The sequence below is a fragment of the Labrus mixtus genome, chromosome 1 (assembly GCF_963584025.1).
Source record: "Labrus mixtus chromosome 1, fLabMix1.1, whole genome shotgun sequence".
Classification (NCBI taxonomy): Eukaryota; Metazoa; Chordata; class Actinopteri; order Labriformes; family Labridae; genus Labrus; species Labrus mixtus.
In genome coordinates, this window is record NC_083612.1 from 31,454,650 (window position 1) to 31,472,130 (window position 17,481).

Below are 17,481 nucleotides of genomic sequence, written 5' to 3' on the forward strand. Positions count from 1 at the left end.
GAACAGTTCTAAACGTACCCAGGATAAAGCCTGGCTCACACTGAAGGACTATCAGGCCAATTTGAGGTCAGATTTCTTCTTCCCGACAATCAGGGGAGGGCGTAAAATCCTGAAGTATGTGATGTGCCAAGATATTAATATCTTGTAGTGTGAGCATGTTTGAGATTATGGAGAAGAATTTCTTATGTGTGTGATGCTGTCCCCAAATTCAAAATCAGGCAGGAGTTCATCAACCTTTTCAACTTTACTGATTCCCGTCTCTTATTCTCCACAGGACAGCAAAACTAAAACCTGGCCTCCGAAAGCACCATGGCAGCACTCCACCCACACCCACACCCACACCAACACCATGCCTAATCCCAGCTCTTCCTTATACCAGATGAACATCCCTCCCTCCTCCCAGTGGAGTGACTCCATGCAGATGCTGCAGTCTCCCGTTTGGTCCACTGCCAGCGACTGCTCCCCCTCCACCGGCATCTCCCCTGGCTTTCCCTCCTTCACCCAGCAGCAGCAGCAGCAGCAGCAGCAGCAGCAGCAGCAGCAACAACACAAACCCATGACCAAGGGCTTTAAATCCTTCCCCCTCAAACACGAGCACAGGCCCTCCTACCTTCACCAGTACTGATCACAGTCTACTGACAGTGAAGTGCCACAGAGGGCCTGCAGCTCTGTGAGACGAGTGGGCTGAGCAGCAGCCGTCACTGTCCACACCAACTCAATTTAAGATTTCTAGGCTGCAGATAAAGGCAAAATTAAAGTTAACACACTGGCTCAACATTTTTCTAACTATATTTTTCCATGTCAAACATCCCACATTTGGAAAAGAGAAGTATTTTGAAGTCTTTTGAACTGCCATGTTTTAACTATGAGAGAGGTGCATGTGTCATGCTGGCAGCGGTTAGTCTGTTTGTTGAGCTGACGTCTCCTCAGACGAGAGCCGGAGATGTGTACAGCCGTCACCCACTTGCTTCTGCAGCTAAATGTGTGTGTGTGTATGTGTGTGTATAGAGAAGCAGATTACAAGGGGGCAGAGGCTTGTAAATGCTCTCATTTTGCCCATAATAAATATACTGTGTCTACATAGCTGTAACTGCCAAATCTCACGCAAGATGACTCAGAGTACAGCTACCATCTACTGTTTCATAGCTTGTAAAATACTGAAGTTGAAATATAAATATTTAGTTCTTTTTTTAAGAGGCTTTGAGCAGGCTCAGCAAAAATATAGTAAGTCACTGCAGAGGTGTCATTTGAGAGAAACACACTACTTTTTCAACAACTGACCAGAGTTTAGAGTTATAGCAGTAACAATGTGCCATGTTGGTATTGATAGCACTTGCAGAATATTATTTCCAACCAAAGCGTTGTTCAGAAGATGAATGGTGCTGAAAGAGATGAGAGGCTGTGTGAGATTCAAGAGAAATGGTGATGTTACACGCCCTACTGGATGAGAGCATTAGGGAACATTTTCACATCCATTCTTTTTCTCCTCCTCTCTAATTGGCGGTTGTTTGACACTAACTCCTGTAACCCTAACTTCTTTTCTGTTTGATAATACAATATTTTTCTTGTACAATTATTGACAGTATTAATCTTATTTTTGTATTTTCTTACATGTTATACCATTACTGTACATTAATATTCTTGTAGGCATATTACAGAAACATTTTCCGCCTCCCAATATGTGAAAAAGCACATTTTTTTCCTACAGTTGAACTACTCCATCTATCTATAAAGGTTACCAAATATGCCATGCTAAACACTAAAACATTGTGTGATGAGGCTGTTTTTTTGAGCCCTTGTTTCTTTGGTTTCTATGGCAATGGGCTGTATTTAAAAGCCCAGAATGTTATCTTTCTGTGATGTTTGGGGATGCCAATGTTGCCTGTATTTATGAAATGACACCATGTTTTCAGAAAACTAACATACTTAACATGTTTACAGAGAGTTGTTTTCTGTATATACATATAAATATATATCTTTTTATAGTTAATGTGCTTTGCACAATCAAGATATAGGGTTTGTTGCTTTTTGTCTGTGTTATCTCCTAAACTGTTGCAGCCTTTTCTAAAGACATCATTACAGACCTTGGGCTGTAACTGTTAGCTTCTCAGCTATGTCAAATGGTTTACTAGTGGCTTCAACATAAGAAAAAAAGATCATAAAAAATGTTGCCCTGATTGAAGATATGAAGGGGGACTGCTTGGCTTATGTTGCTTATTGTTCTCTTGAGCTGGCAACTGAATCTTTCCAAGTGTACCAGCAATGCAAAAAATGAATAAAAAATGACTAGCAATTCAAAAAATTGTCTTTTGTAGTTTTTCTGTTACAAGATGCTTTCTTACTTTGACAACCGGATGTTAAAGCTGCTCTCAGCTGCTGGCCTGCTACAAAACATTTGCATTCAGATGCACTGAGGGCTAAGTGAAGGCAAGAATCCAGCTAAATCCAATTTAACTTTTACAAACATAATGTGACATTTTACCATATAACAGTTAGTTTTTGTGCACTCTAAAGATTTACCTGTGGTAATAACTAAAACTACTCTGGAAGTAAATGATGAATCAATACATCAAGGGTTTTTGAGAATGTATATTGTGTCACAAATTGAACTACTGCACGAGTGTAAGAAGTTATTTCATATACAATTTATTTGCACTGGTAGTTTCAAATAAAAACAGCACATTTCTCCTTTATGTACAACTTGGATGATAACAGCTAAGTAATATGTCTGAAAAAAGTCATATTTACAAAAACTGCTTTGTCATGTAAAAAACATTCCCAACAACATACAAAAACAACAAATCCCAGCAGCACTGACAGATGGCTGCTATTATCACGTCATTCCATGTCCATCTGCAGCAGGTGCTGGGGTTTCACTGGAGGTAGACTGAAAACACAGAAGTATTAGGAAGAAGCAAGCCAGCAGCACAGTTCTTACTACAATAGTTTGGGATGAGTGTTTTGTCCTCACACTTGAAGAAGAGGGCGTTGTGTCTGGGCTGGCATCAGCTATAGTTGCCAGATAGACGATGTTTCGATGCAGGATCTGCTGGTATCTGATTGAAAAGGCAGGAATTAACAACAGCTGAAAATACACTGCAGAAATAGACACAAACATCAGTGACCAGTGATTCTCAACTGGTGGGTCGGGACCCAAAAGTGAGCCGTGAAGCCGTTTTCAGTGGGTCGGGAATGTGTGCCTAAAACAAAAAGGTCTCTGAAGCACATTTTAATTGGCTTATTTGTTCAGTTTCTTGCTAATGTCACAGGTTGTACCATCTGGGGTCAAAACTGCACCATTTTCTCTAAATAAATCTGATTTGCTGACTGAAATTTGGGTCGTGACTTCTCATTGAGAAGGTGGTAGACCCTACTGTTTATATATAACTCACAGAGACCAAACATTAATTCATCATGAGAACAGCACTTAGCAACATTTAGTAACAGGGCAGAGAGAAAACTGCCTTTTAACCAGACTCATGTTGAACATCTGCTGAGACTGTGTTAGGGTTGTAAAGTGGGATAGAGGGAGAAACAGATAGAAAGAGAAGGATAGAGACAAACAAACAAAGCAACAACAACAATGCCAGTGATAATGATAAAAGCATGTTTAATATAAGCAGTAACACCATAAACTGATCATTCTCATTACAAACTGTAATGGTGACGGGTGAGGGGATTTGTTTCAGTTTTTTTTTGTTTTTCTCTAAATTCTTTGTTTTTATTATTATTACTTAAAACAATAATAGCAATTGTTACAATTAGATATATTACTTGTGAATAGACACTGGATTTGTGTGTTCTTTATCAATCATTACTTTGTATACGTACTATTATTGTAATTATTGTTACTACAATTATTGATGCTGTTGTTAATAGCATTATTCTTAGTATAGTTGTAATATATTTATATTATAACTATATAGAATTGCCTAATTGATATAGGGGTATATTAGAAGTACACTTGATAAATCTATTTAAGTATATACATCTAGATTTTCTCTGGTTATTCATGTATTATTATTATTATTTATTTCTATGTTTTTGTGTCTGTTTGAAACACACTACATAATGTTCATGTTGACAGTGGATTTTCTAGTAAAGTTGATGTTTTCCTAATAAACAAATCTTTGATGAAACAGGAAGTGGAGCAGCTCTCTAACATGTGATGATGAAAGATGTAAGGCTAATATTAATCCATCAGAGGAACCTATGAGACAAAGTAGGAACCTTGAGATAGCTAAGAGAGACTTGAGAAACACATGCTACATGTCAGTGGTAAAAAGTAGAAAGTATCTCCATGAGTTTGACTTACTGAACACACTCCCCTGCTCGTCCTTTCTGCATGTACTCACTGATGCATCTGATTAACTGGTCGTTTTCATCCAGCAGCTGTGACACAAAACAACAACAACAACAACAACAACCACTTTACTAACACACTTCAGCTCACACGTTTATATTACACATGTCGTTATGTTTATTACCAAACTATCAACATGCAGAGAACTAAATGAATGATGCTGTTCATCAAGCATGAAGCCAGGATGAGATTCAACAGAATGAACACTGAACTATGTTTAAGAATACACGCTGTAAGCTTTATTAGCATCTTTATTAAATGTGCTTTAACTGTGTCTTACCCTCTGTATTGTTTCTTGATTGATTTTCGCTTTTCCGCGAAGTTTCTTTGGGACGAAAACAATAGACATTTTGAGACAGGTTAGTCGCAGTTGTTTACAACATACCACTTCCGGTTACAGTCGCTTGTTCTTCTTCGTCGATTTTATGTGTAGACGTCTGTTTCATTTTTTGTTTTTTCTATGCCATCTGCTGGAGCATTAGCAGGATAGCAGCCTCCAATTAAAAACCAAACATTTATTTGTAGTGTGACGTGACGTCACCTGTAACAGAAACAAAGAGGAGAATAATTGAGAAAAGGTTATAAAAAAGAGTGTTTTTATTAAAAAAGAGGAGAATACTCGAGTGTGGCTGAACCTGATTACATTAGGCTACATGTGTTGTGTTTGATGTACGTTATTCATTAATGTCAGTGGCATTTTGAATTCAATAATCTAAAAAAACTTTAAGAAGAACATTTCTTATTAGGGGATATGTGAATAGTCTTTTTAGGTTTCTTTCCATATTCTCCACTGTGAGGCTGAATTTTGACTGTAACAAGTTAAAAAAAGGGAAACATTTATGTATTCTCTGAATTCAGTCTGCATGTCTGTAATGTGGTTAATCATATATACAATGTATTTTTTGTAGTTTATTAACTTGTCATATGTGTTTCTCTACTGTTCTTTCCTCAGTCATTTTGTTTTGCAGTCTAATGAAGAAGACAGTCTTGCATGAGTTGGCGTTGGACCGACCAAGGCCTGAACCAAGGGACGAAGGAGTAGATAGAGAAGTCTTTGCTTTATCAGTTTTTTTCTGCAGTTTAAAGAAGAAGAAAGTCTTACATTATTGGAGGGGTCATGGTGCTTTAACAACAGAACATATCAGCCTATGCTTTTTTGGGGTTAGGCTTTGAACTTCTAAAATGAAGGCATTAGTGAGTGAGTTTATCAGCAATCCCTCTTGAAGTCAATTCAAAGCAGTTAAAAGAAGACATTACATTAGTGATACAGTGATGCTGAAAGAAGAAAAAAATTTGATGGACAGAACAGGCCAAAGTGGGCATTAGTCCTATTGAGGCTGAAACCTAGGTCTGAAGGAGTAAGTGTTGAGAAACAAGGTCAAGAGTCAACTCACTGCTGCTCTTTTAGTGGATGTCCTGCTTACTGTTGATGTTTCTGTTTGTTTATCAAGACAGATTAGTATAACTGTAATGGTAATGTTTAAAAGGATTAGAAAACGAGGCCTACACAATGGAGAAATTAAGCAGTCGCCAGGCTTAAACTGAATTTGAACCCTTGAGTAAGCCTTGATTTAAGAGGGTCAGAACCCTGATGCCCCTCAAGCTGTGAACCATATATCTTCCTGGGAGTTCCTGAGCTGGTCCTTGTCTCGTAGGTTCCTCTGGATCGATGTAGTGGACCCGCCTGACTCCACTGCTACCACGTTTAATATCAGCCTCTATACGTCGATTATCATTATGATAAATGTGAACCTGAATCTTAAAGCTGCTCGACTTCAACTCCTATAATTACCAATATCCGTCTTCTGCTATCATACTTTGTTGTAACTGCTAATACTATGCACACTTTATCCCTGCTACTAGCAATGCAAACCATTTCTAGCTCAACGAGACCAAAGAACTGATCGTGGATCTGAGGCGGGCAAAGGTACTGCTGACCAGACTCCATCCAGGGGGGTCAATGTGGACTATGAGGAGGATTTCAGGACCTGGGAGTATATGGACAATAAACTGGGCTGGTCCATGAACACAGAAGATTCAAGATTCAAGATTTTTTATTTGTCACATGCTCATACAGATGTGCAGTGAAATGTAAAGACTGTTCCGCAAGGCCATTCACTAACACTCAAATTACTAATACACATATATACAGTAAAATAGAGTATAATGTACAATTTAAAAAAGAAATATTTGAATATACAAAATATAGAATATAGAATAATGTGAACAGTGTTAAGTGTCAGTGTGTAAAGTGTCCAGGGTGTCAAAGTGCAATGTGCAGATTGGAATGTGTGGTGTGTGTGCATCATGTAATCACAGTTCTGTTTTGTTTTTAACTGAGGAGAGTGGAGTTAACAGTCCGGACAGCCTGAGGAAAGAAGCTCTTCCTGAGTCTTTCTGTGTTCACCTTGATGTGTCGAAGGCGGCTGCCAGAGGGTAGCCACGTAAACAGTCCGTTACCTGGGTGGTAGGGTGGTTCAAGAAGTTGTGTGCCTCTAATTCCTGATCAAGACTAATGTCCACTGAAATCTGCAGGACAATGCTAAGGATGTTCTACCAGCCTGTAATGTCCTGTGTTATCCTGTCGGCCTTCTTCATATTTTAATTGGAAAAGTGTTGACCTGTGCCAGGACTTCTGAAGAGCTGGACCTGGACACTTGATCAGATGGATTGGAGGTGACTGGAGATACAAGATTCAACAAACTTATTTTAAATACCAACAGCAGCAAGGTGATTGGTCCTTAGAGGACGTGGCTACATCTGATTGGGTTGGTACTTCAATGAATGCATGAATGAATGTGAAACAGTCTTTTACATACACTCAGCACTCATTGATAATTTGAATAAAATAAATAACGGACGCTTTGCATGCAGTGAATTTATAATGGAAGAAAAGGCAGCGTCCACCACATTAGATATACATAGGCTAATCACAATATTGTAATCTTTATTAAATAAGAATACATTTATGTTAACCCTCACTATGAAAGCTCCAGTGAAGGTCTAATTAAGTTACAAATTGATGAGTAAGGTCTAATTTTATTCATAATTAAAATAGTCAGTCTTACTCATTACATTCATACTGTAATAACTGTTTACAGACTGGGTAGGCACTGAGTTAGCTCAATGCTAATGATGACTAATGTGCTTTTCAATTATTTACTTGGATTAAGGTTTACACTCACTAAAATAAATTAGAAATATATCAGTTTATATTACAGAATGGTGGCCATAAAATGTTAATATTCTCTCTAAAGTAGTTTTCTAATCCCCTTAACTCACAACTCCATTTGTTTTTGGAAAGCTGCGATGACCGAATACATGCAGATAAATAATAAAACATCACAGACACCATATTGTACAACTCTTTATTTTACGTAAAAACTCAATTTTGTTGATATTCTCAAGAAAACAATTTCTGGTTTACAATTCCAGTGACTGGAAGGAGTAACAAACATATGAAAAACACGTCAGCTATAAGTTCAGTCATGAGTTTTCGTCTCCAATTCAGCATTGTTGGTTTATTAAGAAAGCTCATATAAAGTGATGGTACCTGGTACTGGCTATCATGCAGTGATGAGCAATCTGTGAAACCTTTTCACCATTTCACCTTGTAGTGCTTTCAATACTCTGTAAGCGTCGTTAAAGGGAGAGCTGTATAAAATCACTCTGAAGTCTCTAAAGTAATAACAGATCAGAGCCCAAAAGACTAAAGTAATATTCACCCTCCCTCCAGCACACTGGCACCACATCCAGTTCTAGTCCCTTTGATCGCAAATGAGTAAAAAAAAAAAGAGAAGTGTTGATTCAAGAGAACAATCACATCGCCAACAATGCAACAAGAGGAGCTACAAACAAGCCAGTGAGCTGATATCTAGCAGAATTTTTTTCATTATTACTGAACGTCTTCTTTGACATTTTTCAATCCATTTACAAGAATCCCATTTTTCAGCTAACATCATGACATCACTGCAGGTACTCAGGTCTGCACTGGAAACAATAACAATGCACATGACACAACTGTAAGACAATTTCAAGGAAGCTGAATGCTTTTACAGAATGCTTTAACTGACTGCTCATGTTGTTTGGACATAAAGAAAAGTGAACAACTAAAAATCAAAACCTGTATTTCTGGGCAGTGAATGACTTCAACTCAACTAAATGTTTAAGAGTTCCTTTTTTGGCAAAATAGCAAAACATTTTTAATCCGAATCTAACTTGTTCAAGGTCAGCCTGGCTGCAGGTTTGGTCTGAATTAACTCACGGCTTTCTAGAGGCTTTTATAGTAACGGATGTTCCTCATCATCAGACAAAAATCAAGAAAACTCTCCCTTATTAGAAACCCAGTCAAATCTACTGCCAACAAATACCTCGAAAGCGAACTCTGTAAAACCTCAATCAGAAGTTCAGCTGGAAATGTAAAGCAAAAAAACAGAGTTCATCTGATCCAGGAGGTTTGAGGGTTACAGTCTGATCTTCTGAATGCACATTTCTGAAACTCTAAACTTGAACTTTTGAGTGTTTTGCACATTTTGCTGTGTGTGTGTTTGGATAGATGGAAGATTTACATTCATAACAATATTCAGTTCAGGATGTTCCTCTTGCCTTTTCAATGTGAAATTATGAATGTCCAAAAAAAAAAGTTTTCTGCTAACAAAGTGAAAAATACTGAACAAATATCAACCAAACTAATGAAATCTGAGAACTACGATGACAATAAGAAAATAAAGCTATCCATCACAGGAACTGTGATCCACTCAGCTTTCAATATCAAAGACACTTTCAGGAAGAAATTAACTTGATTGATGCACAAATTGCAGGATTACTGGTATTCCAGAGCTATTTATATACAGGTGTGAGTGGGGTAAACAAAGAAGAAAAAACAAAAAGAGCCTGTTTATCAGAGTGGAGGACAGGGAGCTGCACTCGCATCCCCTCGAGTAAAGCACACGACGTTAGTGCTGGTGACTGAGAGGATGTCTTCATTCTGTGTCGAATCCTGAAACCAAAGACCTTCTTCAACAGGAACTATTTCATGATGCAGGGCTTCTATTCTGTGGATCCACCAAAGCTGTACTATGCAGCCACCTTGTTCTCCTTCTGGAAACCAAAACAAAACAAACTGTGTTTAGAAGTGCTTCTTTCTCTACGTGTTACACTTTACAGTAATGCTTCTATTTTTGACATGAGCACATGAGGCTGATAAGATTTACCCTGTATTCAAAATCAGAGAAGTCCCGTCCTCCTCGGCCGCCTCTGAATCCACCTCGGAAACCAGGTGGAGGGCCCCGGGGTGGCCCGAAAGAGCCTCTGCTTAGCGGGCGCCCTCGGCCTCCTCTGGGCCCCATGAAGCCTCGACCACGGTAACCATAACCACCTCTTCCTCTGCTGTGCCTTAGAGGGATGCCGAAAGTCTCAGAATTCATTCGCCTCTCTTCTGCCCAGTTTGACCTTCTCTCGCTGTCAGATACAAACAAAATATATCAGGATCCAGATTCTGAGCAGCATTTTTTCTCTTTACTTTCTCTACTACATATCCTGTGCAACAAGTGTTTTAAGTATAAAATCAATCTGACGAAAATGTAAATTTCATAACCGTTGTGAAAAACCTGTTTCAATGACCTGACCAGCACACAGCAACTTTAGAGAACATTGTGTGATTTAATGGTTAACGCCCCCAGAATATTGAAACCCCAAGCCCTCCCCTTAAGAAAAGAACAGAAATAAAAACCCTGATTAAGCCAAAATTACAAAAAAAAAGGGACTTACCGTGAAAATCCTCTGTCCCCCCCTTTACTGGAAAAGATAAAAACCAAAGTGTTAGTCAGGATATCAGTGGAACACATATCACATGTTTAAATAACTATTTTATTGATTGTATTAAACCCATTTTATTCCCATTAGTTTGTGTCAATAAAACAGTTTGATTCCAAGTAGTCTGGCAGCCTCAGGCTGTCTGTGATTGCCAATAGCACATGTAGACATGTGCAGAGGAGGGATAATACTTAAAGTGACAATGTGATGATTTATTTTTGTCCCAAATTGATTACTGGGACAAGTCTGGTCTAGTGCTTCAAAGCAAGAGCTCAAAAAGATCCATCTCTCGTGTAAGAGTTTCCTGTCTGGCCCTGCACAGCTCATGTAAGGCTGTCATGACTCATGGTGGGAGAGACTTGCATTCTGTCTGGTCCAGTACTATAAAACCTACACACTTTCATTCACAGCTTATATACACACAGTTATGACACCAGACATGCATTTCACATAGATGATGCGTTTCAGACAGAAAAGCAAATCCCTGCTGCCTTGAAGATTTTCACAACAGTAAAATCCTGCCTCAATTCTGACATTACCTGCAGGTCTGTAGTCACTTTTGTTTGTGGGTTACTGGAGCTAGAATAAGCTTGAATACATATTTCTGAGTCAGCAGTTGGATTCAGAACATCCCCTTATGATTAAAGTACCTCAGATCATCACAGGACAGGTTATCAAAGAAGGACTTGGTCTTGTCGTAGTAACATGAATTTATCGCAGCCTCCTCCTCCTCATTGGTCCCCTCATTGGCTGGATTTTCTGACTCAGCAGTTTCTTCCCCATTCAGCGCCTTTTCAGGCTTGTCATCTAGGGCCGGAGGAAAAAGAGCAACAAATTACAAACACATACAAAAACAGAGTCACCTAATACCAATGAGTTGACATAAGTTGGCAAAAACCTGAATATGATGCAGTACAGCTTTGGGCATGACAAAGGTGAGAAATACATTGAGTGCATTATCAGACATTTGTTGTGTGTGTGTGTGTGTGTGTGTGTGTGTGTGTGTGTGTGTGTGTGTGTGTGTGTGTGTGTGTGTGTGTGTGTGTGTGTGAACCTAGGTAAAGCATCAAATACGATTTTAACTGCTTCAATACTGTGCAAAGATTTGACTTGTTACAATTTTTCCAAACCCACCCTCTTCAGGTTTAACTGGTGATGTGATAAAAAAAAATGTTCACACAGTCTTGCCCCTTAAATAGACCAATGATTGCAGCTGTCACACTGGGCTGTTTTTTTTAAAACCATGATTGACCAGCACATTTTGGATGATGTACACTGCACCACTCATGTGAATGACCAGTGACCAACTGAACCAGTGAGACATTTCCTGCACTGGTGAGAAAGAAATGGACCACTTGTGTGTTCAATATGCAGCATATTTCTAGAGTAAATCAAGAGAACGAGTCAATTTGAGCCCATATCAAAGCTGAACAAAGACATTTTTTCCCTTTAGGACTCAAGTGTGTTGATGCCATACCCTTCAGCTTGAGCTTGTTCTGAAGCTCTTTGTCAATCTCGTCTTTGTGAAACAGGGCGTTGGCAGTCTCAAAGTCAAAGTCTTCTTCAAACTTCATGGGGCCATCCCTGCGCACGTTCATTTTGCCTCTGCTCCGGTTTCCTCTACCACGGCCGCGGCGCATTGACTGAGCAGCAGCTGAGATATAGAAGGAGAAAACTGAAATCCAGCAATGCTCCAACAAGCAACATTTTGGAACAACACATGTATAAAAAAAAAAACCTGAGCCAGTGAGGGGGTAGCTTTGTACTCTATGGGATGATAATATTTACCCCAAATGAAAGTAGGAGGAGCATTACTGTCAACCCATCCACCCCAATAGAAAGTGTTTCAGCAAATAAACAGCTCATAATTAGATATCTGGATGAAGTCCACATCCTATCTCATCAGAATACACCCTGTACCTTTTCTTATCATGTGCTGCAGTTTTTTTATCCTTCGCAAAAAACAACAACAACCATGAAAACCCTGATGGCAAGCCCTCGTCTTCTCCTTACAACATATTTATGGGATACAGCACTTAATAGAGAAGTGACTGTACTATTCTGTCCACACACAGGGGAAATTACTTTTACTTCCTTTAACATTCACAATGTTAACTTTGGGTCCTTTCTAGGGAAAAGAAAATGATATGATCACAGTACAACTTGTAAAAAAAAGACTTAAGTAATATTTTTACTACTTCTATACAGCTAATGACGACAAAAATAATAGCGGCCATGTTAATTTTTTATAAATGCATATATTTCAGTTAAGGTGTAAAAGTACTTACCAGAAGCTTGGTGCTTGTTGGGATCTCGGTTTTCCACAGCTCCATGTTCATGATCCGGCTGAGACACCTTTTGAACCTCAGGAGCTGAGCAGGGAGAGACAGCATGTTTAGACCCAGGTTGTACTAAAACAAAGAACTGCATAAATGAGCGATTGATGGTGAAGCACCTGGATGTTTTAAGACTTCTTCAACACTGTTTAGATTCATACAACTTCTATCTTAACAGGCCCAAAAGAAACCTTTACCTTTTCTCTGCTCCAGGAGGTCTGGGGGCTTCTGGCTGCCAATGGTGTTGCTGATGGGTCTAGGGGCTGCAGCCTGACTCCTCTGTCCTACAGGTACAGGTGGTGCAGCTGCTGCTGATGAAGGAGCCTGCACTGTCTGCTCCAGGGTAGGAGGTTTTTTTAAAGAGTCCAGCTGGGGACTGGTTCGTCCTGCAAAAAAGAGCAAAGTATGAATCAAAGTATATTCAAAGGAGGGAAAGCTGCAGAACTAGTTTGATACCAATGGCTCTTCTTTACCTGAGTGTGACTCCCCCCTTTCAATTATCATGTTTTCAGATGTTAATGTAATAAGGGGATTCTCTAGTTTTTATTGCAGTTGGGAAAAATCTTTTTTTAATATGTTGGTCCACTTCAGACAAATTCTTTTTATCTAATGATCCTCAGGCCTTTAAAAAAGATTTTCAATGTCAAGCTGTTTCCAACACCTGTTGACTCAATCCTGACTTCATTTGTCATGCTATACAGTTTTCACTTCCTCAGTTTGTTATCAGCATGTATTTGTCTACTATACTTGACCATGTCAGAGCTTTTAAATCACACGATAACATGCTGAAGCCAAAACCTGAGGGCACTCAGTATTAAATAAATAATAATTAAATAGATCACCCCTAAAGTCGGAGAAGAAAAGGACGGAGCACATGTACGTTTAGTGTGGAGGCGGAATGAAGATGGGACATTTAAACATACAAATCTGTTGTTGTTCTGTGTAAAGCCTGATTTATACGTCTGCGTCAAATCTACGCTATAGTGGCCTACGCTGCGGTGAGCACTACATACTTTGTGTGTTGGTGTCTGTGAAGCTCTGCAATACTCCACCAAACAAACACTAGTTGGCAGCGTGATTAATATGCTAGTTATACTGCCAGTTTCCATTTCAGCCACATTCTCTACTTGTTTTTTGGACAGGAAACCATAGCAACTGAAAACTAGCATATCATGTTGGAGCTGATAAATATTAAGCAGCAGTGCATTATACTCCAATTAATTTTACAATACAAGGAATGCCGTAATTGCAGGAAATACAAATCTACCAAGCGGACCAATCACAGGGCTTGCAGTCTGCGTCGTTTCGACACGTAATCACATTTCGAGGAGTTGGACATCAGGCTATGTAGGTAGGCTTCTGCGTTGGTACAGAAGTATGAATCAGGCTTAACTCTCAGCTCTATACGAGAAGTTTATGGCTACAATCTCAAGTCTCTGTTAACAGACACAGGCGATCAGAGTCGTCTTAAATGAACGATCCCTCTGCCGACCGAACATACAATTGGAGATCACATGTCATACTGACAAAAGTGTCAGTAAGGATGCCATTGCCTGCAATGTCTCAGTGGAAAACTTTACTTTGCACCACTACCACATCAACGTAATGCCATCACTGCAGCTGAAAATGTCTAATTCACTCATTGCTGTCCAAAGTTTTCTTAATGAAACACCCATCAAACTTTTACAGGGGGGTTGAATGAAATATGCCAGATTATTTTAAATGCTGGAGAGAAACCCTGTCCTGTTAGCCCATACATGTTAAAAACTACATCTTACCCCCGGTTGCAGCAGAGCCAAACTGCTGAGCTGCGAGCGGTGTCACACCAAACTGACTGTACGGTTGGACAGGGGCTCTGCTGTACGGAGGAGCATAGGATCCAGCTGACTGGAATGGTGGTGGAGGTGCAGAATTGCTGGTTCCAAGTGATGACTAAAAACACAAACAAGAAATAAAACAAACCACACATTACTTCCTGTCACAAAGATTATTTTCAATCCAATTTTTATGGTTTACTACAAAGACAACACTTTTCCAAACATACTAAACTGGCATTAGGTACTCTGACTTATTTGGAGTCTTTAGTAAGCTATAATTAATTGTATGTATACACCTGTGCCTTTTCTGTGTCAAGTTGAGTGATATGCACTGATAAGTGTGTTATTGTCTCACTTTTCATTTAGGTTTGGTTAACAATAAGGTTTATTACCTTTTTAGTTTTTGTTAATGATAATAACTTTGCTACAGAGAAGGGAGTAGCGAATGAGTGTCTGTTCACAGCAAACAGTTAAGCACAGGTGTTGCAATTAACCACAACAAGCATCAGGTGTCTAGCTGTGGCAATAAGCCAGCAAAGCAAAATCCATTAAACCCTAAGACTTAAAATACCTACCAATGACTGTGGTACAAAATACAAGTTAGATATGTGACAAACTTGTTTCATATTTAGGCATTTTGTACAACAGGACTGCAAACAAATCTACTTACTTGAACAATGGCAGGGTCCTGAGGCAGGGTGCTAGTGGCTTTGGGTGGCTCACATACTGTTAGGTCTTTAATATCACTTCCTCTGAAAATGATGTACTCAAACACTTCATCCCGAGGTGGAATTGGCCTGTCGGTGGGCCGGTCTTCAGTGCCAAAAGAGCGAACTGTTGGAAAAATACACAAAATGTCTCATTCATTTTACACTTATTAGTCTTTTGATTGATAGGAGTGGGTGTTGGCTTTTGTATAAATATATATATCTCCTAAATCTGAGCACAAAGTGGTATAGTCAGTGTTGAAGTTCTTCTAAAAGAGTATTTGAATCTATCTAGATATTAAACAAGAACACCTGGAAAGGATTTAATTTTATGATTATTTTCTCTTAGTAGACAAATCAATGCTATATGACCACACTTTACTTCTTAAGACCCATCTCTATTTCTGTAGTGAATAAATTATCTGAGTGTTACTTTCCAAAAGGGGAATTAAATAACTTATTCAAAACACCGTAATTAACCCTTTAATTAAACATGTTTGATAATAGGAAGGGATACAGTGTATAAAAACGACAGGCCACTTGGTGCTAAGCGATAAAGGTCAGATTTAATGTTGGCTCACACAAGGTAAACAAAGGACGCAAAGTGTTAACTACTGCACCACTTAGCGCGTAGCAGCTAGCATGGCTAACTAGCATGCTATTATAATCGGTTTCCCACATTGCTTACCACTCTTGTAAACAACACTATTAACCTGTCTGAGTAACTAGGGCCACATTTGGTGCTACTTAACTTACCTTTAGCAAGAGCTACTGTCGAGTTTTCGGTGTCAATGGTGTATAAAATTCCTTCATAGCGGATCTCGGCCTTGGAGATTAGGCTAATTTTGCTGCCGATGTACGGCGTTCCTCCTCCGCTCATGTTTTCCCTTTTTGTTGTAATAACGCAACGAAATCCCACTGAATGTGTCCTCGGTCAAACGAGAGGGTGGATGTGTTGCTTTCAGCGCTGCAGTTTAAAGGTTTTCAGTGCATGAATAAGTAGTAAACGACGGTGTGACTCGGACTCGCTCGTTCCTGGACTGAGCTCTAACACGACATGGCCGATTACAGTTTCCTTTGCCCGCCGCTAAGCATGCCGGGAGAAAGGCCGTGTCTCGTTTTTTTTGTTTTTTTTTAATTTTATGAGGGACAAAAAATGACTAATGTATAAATAAATGAATAATTAAATAAATGCATCAATAAATATATAAATAAATAAATCTATATATAAATAAATGCAACATGCCGGGAGAAAGGCCGTGTCTCGTTTTTATTTTTTTTATTTTTATTTTACAGGGACATTGCATATTGATAAAAATTGTTGTAAATATGCCAGAGTTAGTCAAAAGGCTAATTTTCATCTGTTGATGATTTTATAAAAGGCTCCCTAAAAAAATAAAAAATTCAAACATCGCTAAAAGCTACAAAAACAAGTATTAGTAAAAGCACGTATCCAATAACCTACCTGCTTGTTCCCGATATTTACAGTCTATTGCTTGTTCCCCCTGAAGTTGCCTCCTTTCCCTCTTACATCTGTCCTTTGATGAATGTAAAAGGCATTATAAATCCAGGAATATCAAGGGGGCATGTTTTATTTTTCCATTTTTACTATAATTTAAAAAAAAAGGAAAATAACAGTCTACTCACAGTGCGCTTATTCTATTTATTCTACGATATCAACCTAGGCTGGCTTGTCGCCACCTTGCCCCCCATACTATCAAATAATATTATTAATAGATAGATAGATAGATAGATACTTTATTGATCCCAAGGGAAATTCAAAGCATCCAGTAGCAGGTTACAAAGACGTACATGACATGATACATGTCATGTATCCCCCCCCCCCATACATATATATTAACCCGAAAAAAGATTTAAAGAACACCCCTAGATGAAACAAACTTAAACGGTGCAATTAAAAAATAGACTTATACAATAAATGTATATAACCTGTGAAGGGATAAAAATATATGTGAAATTTAAACAAGAACCTACAAACAGTTGAGGGAACAAATCTGTAATTAGACCTGAATATAAAAAATAAAGAAAGTGTTGACCTTCTGAAGTTGTGTTGTTTATATATGTACAGCAATGTTTTAAAAAGCAGTTAGTGCAGAGTTATTAAAAACCAGACATTAAATAACAGGCAGTGCAAACATTAAATTAAAGGTGCTATTTAAGTAATTGAGGTGATCATTAAAGTGTCCAACTAGAGGCTGACTTTTGGGACAGCTGTGCAGATGGGAAATGGAATTATTATTATTACAATTAAACAGAAATAGACATAGATTTGTGGCACTATTCATTTTTGACACGTCAAACTGAATAATTTGAGAAAATCTTAGATTTCTACTACATTGTACTTAGCTCTTACAGTTTAGTTAAATGTCACATTTTCAGACTTTAAGGAAAAAGGGAAATCGTGAAAAATACAACTACGAGGA

General features: G+C 38.6%; 3 protein-coding genes across 5 annotated transcripts in view; 1 reads left to right on the forward strand and 2 right to left on the reverse strand.

Moving 5' to 3' along the window:
* The window catches only part of LOC132977485 (granule associated Rac and RHOG effector protein 1-like), a 37,719-nt gene extending 35,417 nt beyond the window's left edge, over nt 1–2,302 (forward strand). For all 3 annotated transcript variants that reach the window (XM_061042097.1, XM_061042106.1, XM_061042089.1), the window contains exon 14: nt 275–2,302. In XM_061042097.1, coding sequence (XP_060898080.1) covers nt 275–625 — 351 coding nt within the window. In that variant the 3' untranslated portion in view covers nt 626–2,302. The remainder of the gene's footprint in view (nt 1–274) is intronic.
* ss18l2 (ss18, like 2) lies at nt 2,303–4,781 on the reverse strand. The gene is made up of 4 exons (XM_061042117.1): nt 4,644–4,781; nt 4,316–4,392; nt 2,972–3,056; nt 2,303–2,887 (listed from the first exon to the last, which is right to left on the reverse strand). Exons 1-4 carry the CDS (start codon nt 4,710–4,712, stop codon nt 2,834–2,836), a joined length of 285 nt encoding a protein of 94 aa, XP_060898100.1. The 5' UTR covers nt 4,713–4,781; the 3' UTR covers nt 2,303–2,833.
* A 2,936-nt stretch (nt 4,782–7,717) lies between these two features.
* lsm14ab (LSM14A mRNA processing body assembly factor b) lies at nt 7,718–16,118 on the reverse strand. The gene is made up of 10 exons (XM_061042131.1): nt 15,794–16,118; nt 15,001–15,164; nt 14,292–14,445; nt 12,711–12,899; nt 12,466–12,549; nt 11,655–11,831; nt 10,828–10,984; nt 10,133–10,159; nt 9,577–9,823; nt 7,718–9,463 (listed from the first exon to the last, which is right to left on the reverse strand). Exons 1-10 carry the CDS (start codon nt 15,915–15,917, stop codon nt 9,440–9,442), a joined length of 1,347 nt encoding a protein of 448 aa, XP_060898114.1. The 5' UTR covers nt 15,918–16,118; the 3' UTR covers nt 7,718–9,439.
* Between the last annotated feature and the right edge of the window lie 1,363 nt (nt 16,119–17,481).

Excerpts from the sequence above, each read along its gene's own strand:
- lsm14ab (XM_061042131.1), bottom strand. The coding sequence starts at position 15,917 with ATGAGCGGAGGAGGAACGCCGTACATCGGCAGCAAAATTAGCCTAATC. Across the intron at positions 14,446-15,000 it reads AGGACCCTGCCATTGTTCAA|TCATCACTTGGAACCAGCAA; the intron begins GTAAGTAGATTT and ends TTGTGTTTTTAG. Across the intron at positions 10,160-10,827 it reads CTGTCCTGTGATGATCTGAG|TAAAGGGGGGGACAGAGGAT; the intron begins GTACTTTAATCA and ends TATCTTTTCCAG.
- ss18l2 (XM_061042117.1), bottom strand. The coding sequence starts at position 4,712 with ATGTCTATTGTTTTCGTCCCAAAGAAACTTCGCGGAAAAGCGAAAATC. Across the intron at positions 3,057-4,315 it reads CGAGCAGGGGAGTGTGTTCA|ATACCAGCAGATCCTGCATC; the intron begins GTAAGTCAAACT and ends CTTTTCAATCAG. Across the intron at positions 2,888-2,971 it reads CAACGCCCTCTTCTTCAAGT|TCTACCTCCAGTGAAACCCC; the intron begins GTGAGGACAAAA and ends CTGTGTTTTCAG.